This window comes from Mesitornis unicolor, unplaced genomic scaffold, assembly GCF_000695765.1.
Source record: "Mesitornis unicolor isolate BGI_N332 unplaced genomic scaffold, ASM69576v1 Scaffold54283, whole genome shotgun sequence".
NCBI classification, from domain to species: Eukaryota; Metazoa; Chordata; class Aves; order Mesitornithiformes; family Mesitornithidae; genus Mesitornis; species Mesitornis unicolor.
Window position 1 is genome coordinate 873 of NW_010173676.1, and position 6,078 is coordinate 6,950.

At 40.0% G+C, this 6,078-nt stretch overlaps 1 protein-coding gene across 1 annotated transcript; it reads left to right on the forward strand.

Annotated features, from left to right (window-relative positions):
- Nucleotides 1–1,916: 1,916 nt before the first annotated feature.
- Nucleotides 1,917–4,094, forward strand: LOC104537788 (guanine nucleotide-binding protein G(t) subunit alpha-3; the record flags this gene model as incomplete). The annotated part of the gene is made up of 3 exons (XM_010180781.1): nt 1,917–2,046; nt 2,253–2,406; nt 3,904–4,094. Coding segments are annotated over 3 exons (475 nt in total), but the record flags the coding sequence as incomplete, so codon positions are not given.
- Nucleotides 4,095–6,078: the final 1,984 nt, after the last annotated feature.

The following is a 6,078-nucleotide window of genomic DNA, read 5'->3' on the forward strand; positions in this document are numbered from 1 at the left end:
AGTGGGACCTGTGTTTTACAAGTGCATATGTAATGTTCTGGGCTGACATGAGAAGAGTTAAGCAAACTAAGGTTAATACAACAAAAACTGCCCATAAGTATTGCCCCTGACTTTGATCTTGTCCTATTTTAACTGACTTCTCATGAATATTCACAGGGCCATATGCTAAAAGCTTGCAGGAAGTGAATACAGATTTGTATGATTGCATACGCTTGCAAAACTTCACTGCAAACTAAATTGTGAAGCTTTTTTTCCTCCCATAAGCCTGATTTCAGGGCTACATACCACAAATCAAGGAAGACAGGTAATGGCAGGTGACTTTTCGGCACTAATCACAGCCAAAAGTCACGATGCTCTATTCATATTCATACTGCCCTCACTCTTGGGTAGGCATACTCAACTCAGTGAAGATACGCTTGGAAGAATGCCATTACTGTTATCAAAATCTTGCTCCACAACAGCTTCCTAATAATTCACATTTATAGACATCAAATGATCAAAGAGATGAAATGCACTAGAAAAAAAAATTCTCTAATTACTCTTCAGCTGCAGAAACAGTTCATCATGAGCATTGGGAAGGGTTTCATTTCTTCTCAGCAGGATGAAAAATGATAAACAATAGCCTTTTTTTCCACCAACTGCATTGCTGATGGTGAAGAAAACACAGGATCAATATACTGCAAAAAATAGTGTTTCAGTAACAAATTATTCTTGCTCTGTTTATTACATGATTTTTTTCATACTGAATCCCACTATTTTCATTGCTAAAAAAATTGAGTTCTTTTTAATTTTCAGATATTGCAGGAGATACATTCAGAGAGTAACATCTAATGCATTTTCTTGAAGGAAGGGATAATGCAACAGGGGAATAGGTTTTACAGTTTTAAATTCAACAACAGACAGCACAGGGACACATCATCATGCACACAAGGAAACAAAAAAAGTAAGGGTAGGACAAAAATGGTTTTTTACATTTACTTTCTCCTTTCTAATGCACCTGAAAAAGTTTGGCACCTTTTATGTTAAGAAAAAAAAAGTCAAAAGAAAGCCCTATCTCTTAGTACTGAAGAACTGCAAATATAAGAGGGAATTTTGAAAGCCAGTACTAAGAGGAGCAAGGGTAGCTTTGATGACAGCTCTGTCTCAGTTGGGCACTAACTAGGGCCCTGGCTACATCCCAGCTAGGAAAGCTCAGTTGGCTTTGGGCTCCATATAAAGAGTCCATAAAAAGTCCAAAGGCAGCAATTTCTGGCAAAGACTGAAGGAAATTAATGCAGAGAAGGGCAGCCCTACATCTTCCTCTTTACAAATGAAGGGATTCCTGATCTCCATGATCTGCGGCTTAAACATCAACTAATGAGATTGACAGGGCAGAGACCCCCCCAAACACACAAAAACACCAGGGCAATGTATAGATGACTAAATATCAATCTACACCAGCCAATTAAACATAACTAGTGGGTCAACCTATGACCAAATTCCAGTCATATGCATTATTGATCAGTGCATCAGTTTACTACAAGCAAAACAAAGAAGTAACAAATTACTGTGGATTTGAGGGTCTTTCGTCAATGTTTCACACGTGAAGTCTGTCCTGAATAAACACTTGCCTGCAGGGCTTAGTCCTGCACTGAGATCTTATGTAGAGCCTCACTTCCTCAACACAGAGGGCCACCTGAAAGTACTGAAAGCATTCCCTATATTCAGGTATTTAAGCCTTTATGCTTCATTTTATGCCCACTAGAAAGCTGTAATGTATAGTACTCCTTGACCTGATGGGATAGAACAAACCAATATTTAGAAAAACTGGTTATTTGATTGTCATTCATGTCTAGTTGCACTCTACACATTACAGCATGACTACATCCTCACTAGTTAGTGCTTCACATTGTACTTATGTTATATTTTCTGCAAAGGATGTTCGATGTGGGTGGACAGCGATCAGAGAGAAAAAAGTGGATTCATTGCTTTGAGGGAGTTACGTGCATCATATTCTGTGCAGCACTCAGTGCCTATGACATGGTTCTTGTGGAAGATAAAGAAGTGGTGAGTCAGAAGAGACAAACTACCCTTTTTGCTGCTATGTTATAATGTACTCTCTGATGGCATATCAGAACTATTCCTGTTCCCTGATAACCATTTAAAGGTGATTATGCTGTACTGGTTCTTGCCAGTAAAGAATATGACAGTAAAAATTACATATGGGGATGAGATTTGTCAGTCTCTCATGTTCACCTTTTGCATCTCAACAGAACAGAATGCACGAAAGCCTTCAGCTGTTCAACAGCATCTGCAACCACAAGTGCTTTGCAGCCACTTCCATTGTGCTGTTTCTAAATAAAAAAGACCTCTTTCAAGAGAAAATAACGAAAGTTCATCTCAGTATCTGCTTTCCTGAGTATAATGGTAAGTTCTTGGTTTTCAGAAGAAAATTCAGATTATCAGTGTAGGCCAACTGAGAGTTGGGCTCAGGTCACCTATATATAACCATTTACATGCTAAGCGTCTTGCCTAAGCACCTGGCCTTTCTCTCAGAAGAATGGTGTGGGACAGACGTGGCCAGAATCCAGTTCATCTCACCTGCTCATGACGCTTGTCCTAAGGTGGGATCTTCTCTCTCCGGAGGTGCTTACTTCTCTCTAATGGTGGTAGAGGAAGCTGAGACTATCAGAAGTTTCAGATGGCTGAGTGCGTGGTGTGATGAACCCAGACAATATTTCAGTACAAGTGCGTGGCTTGTCACCCACACACACCATAACTGAATCCAGTATTTTTGCCCCTATTTTGAAAAACCATTCCATACAGGAAGTCTGCCTCTTTCTGTAGTAGTGCCTACTAGAAATAGAAAACAGCAGCTGTTCCAAGCTGATGCAAGACCGTATGTGAAGCTAGGTCAGAAAGTGACAGAGAAAAACCAAAAGCTGTCAGAATTTTAGTATTAACTTAATGTATTTGTGATAGAGAGTGTCCAGAATGAAATATACCTAAAGAAACATTATTATTAGAAGGTGGTTTCTGTGCATTTCCTGAAAACCACCTCCTTCACCCCATTTCTTAGGACACATCAACACAAAAATTGCTCACTGGGATAATCAAACATTATGTGCTAGACTCAGATGGGAGCCAGCAAGGCTCTCAGCAGCAGCCTGCCTCCAAAATCTCATCCTGCTCTGGACCTACAGTGAGTTGGGGGTATCAGTGTTCACAACTGTTTTTGTTCTAAAGGAGTATTACTGAAAGAAATTACTACTGAAAATACAAGCATCTGAATTGTTCCCTTTTTCCCCTCTTCCTTTATCCCTTCATTTTTGTACTTCCCACAGATTTTGTCTGGTATCTACCTGATTCCCTTTGAATTTATGTTCCTTTCTTTTTTCTTCTGTTTCTCTCACTTTCTGCTCCCTCTCTATGTCCTCAGCTGGTTCACACTGACTTACTCAGGAGTATTTCACTTCAGAAATTAGGACTTCTGGTTAGGTGTTTAAATTTAAATTTAGGTGGGCATTTTAGATACAAAATTTTCATACCTAATTGTGCGGGTTTTGGCTGGGACAGAGTTAACTTACTTCACAGTAGCTAGTATGGGGCTATGTTCTGGATTTGTGCTGGAAATAGTGTTGATTCCCAGGGACGTCTTAGTGATTGCTGAGCAGTGCTTACACAGAATCAAGGCCTTTTCTGCTTCTCGCATCCCCTCACCAGTGAGTAGGCTGGGGGTGCACAAGAAAATAACATCCCTGTATTAATTTTGATTAATTTAAAATTATTTAATATTAATTGTTAATTTTCCTTAGAAAAAAATAAAGAAAAAAAAACACAGAAAAAAAATGTTGTTTCTTAGCAGCTGTGAGGAAGTACCAGCTGAAATGTGTCTTCTCTTTCTTTTACTGTCTCATCCACTAGGACTAAATACATTTGAAGATGCTGGAAATTACATCAAGAAACAATTCCTAGACTTGAATATAAGGAAAGAAGATAAAGAGATATATTCTCACATGACATGTGCCACAGACACCCAGAATGTCAAGTTTGTATTTGATGCAGTCACAGACATAATAATCAAAGAAAATCTAAAAGACTGTGGACTTTTCTAGCGATTCCTTTCCTTGCTCATAGCCTGACTTCATCTCAGTCTACTTTCCTCTCTTCATCCTGTGAGCCGACTGAAATAAAAAACTCCAGTGAAGAAACAATATCAATTAGGCTTCTGTTAGCTGTCAGCTGAAGACTTGGGTATAGCCTGAGTGTTGCAGACCAGCACTGAATTTCTGTATGTCATAAAAAGATTGAAACAAATGTCCCTGCTCCACAGAGATGCCAGCCGCTGATAAAACCTACTGGAATCAATGGGAAATTCTTAATTTAATCAATATGATCTGACAGTAATCAACACTTCTCAGGAAACTGTGGACACCTCAGTATCCTGTGTTTTCCAGTGATGGGAGAAAAAAGAATATTATATGACAGATAATTGACTTTTATTTATATTTGAAGCCTTAAGAAAGCTGTAGCATTGAACAGTACCAATAGATAATTTCCATTCAGTACTCTTGTTTTCATGTTACATACACAACTAAAAATTACGTACCATTAACCCAACAAAAGCAAACCCTCCAGACTTGACTGGTGTATGACAAAGAGCAGTGCAAATCTGAAAGTTTAATTATTCTCTTTTCTTAGAAGAGCTGAGGGACATGTACGTAAAACTGCACATGTATAAATTTCACAGATGCTGCTATCCAGTTTGGAAAAAAAACCCCACAGTAATATAGAAGGAAGCTTTCTGAGTCCCTGAGGGAGCATAAAATATTACAGTAACTGTCAGTTCCTGCATAGGCCATAAAAGCAAGTTGAAACTTTTTTTAAACAATTAAAAGACCTGCTTTTTTAAATAATAATTAATAGTCCTGCTACTGGACAGCTTCTCTAGTGCCCTACAATTGCAACAGTCATTTCCTTCAGTGCAGAGCAAATGTAAACCCATCAGTCCTCATGGCAAAAACATAGCCTCGGGACCTTGGCACAGAGATCCATTCTCTATGAGGAGTTGCTAATGAAGATCTGCTCCCCTCTGTCTCTTCCTGATTTACTGTGACTATAACTACAGAAAATATTTAACTCTGTTAAACAGAATGGGAGTTCAAAATATATTCAGTTGAATTTTGAAATTTGGTCTAGAAACAATACTCACTTTTGAAATCTGATCACTGACAAAATGTTTCCTTTTTTTTTCCTTTTTAAAAAAAAAAACAAACTCAAATTTAAATCTATTTTTCACCATACACTCACTGTGTGCTGGATAATCTAACTATTGAAAACACTAGAACCTGGTCACTGAACACCTGAGCCCTGCACACTGTCCCCATGAGCCAGGTCGTGGGTCTGTGCAGGTCTCTGGCCAGCAGTAGAGTGTGGAGAGCTAAAACACATTGCGCACTGTCTGGATTTTTATTGCCAGCTGCTCTGTAATGCTTCACTTGTTGTTTGCATAAAAAATAATGAATTCCTAATAGTAAGGTTTCTGGATTCATTCACAGCAATAAATGTAATTTAAAATTATTAATTTTCACTATGGTGATATCAGCACTAATTTCTGGATGGCATAATAAAGCCAAGGTCTTTAAGGTCTCATGAACAAACACATCTCTCAAATGTATTGTTCAGGCAAACACCTAAGAAATCAGATTTTACACCAAAGCCTGAGAGTTCGTACAGGTTTGCCTGCGGAGGCTGGGTTTCCCACCCATGCTGTAGTTTGTTAGACCCCCTGAGTTTGCCTGAGTTTGTGGCAACCCAGCGCTAGGAGCAAGCTCGGAGCTTTCTGGTACTCCAGGAAAAAGAGTGGTGGCACTGGACTCCTCCCCAGGAGGCCACGCTGTGGGGGGCAGGACAGGGTGTGGGGAGCTCCCCAAGACGCCCGGCTCGCATCTCCGCCTCCCCCTCCCGGCTGCATAAAATTCGTCTGTACGCAGCGCTGCACGCCGCTGTGCTGCAGAGGTCTGCTGGGGACAGACCGACCAACACCGACGGTTGGATCCCGAACGACCCCGACCCTGGAGGAGCTGACGCAGCCACCCG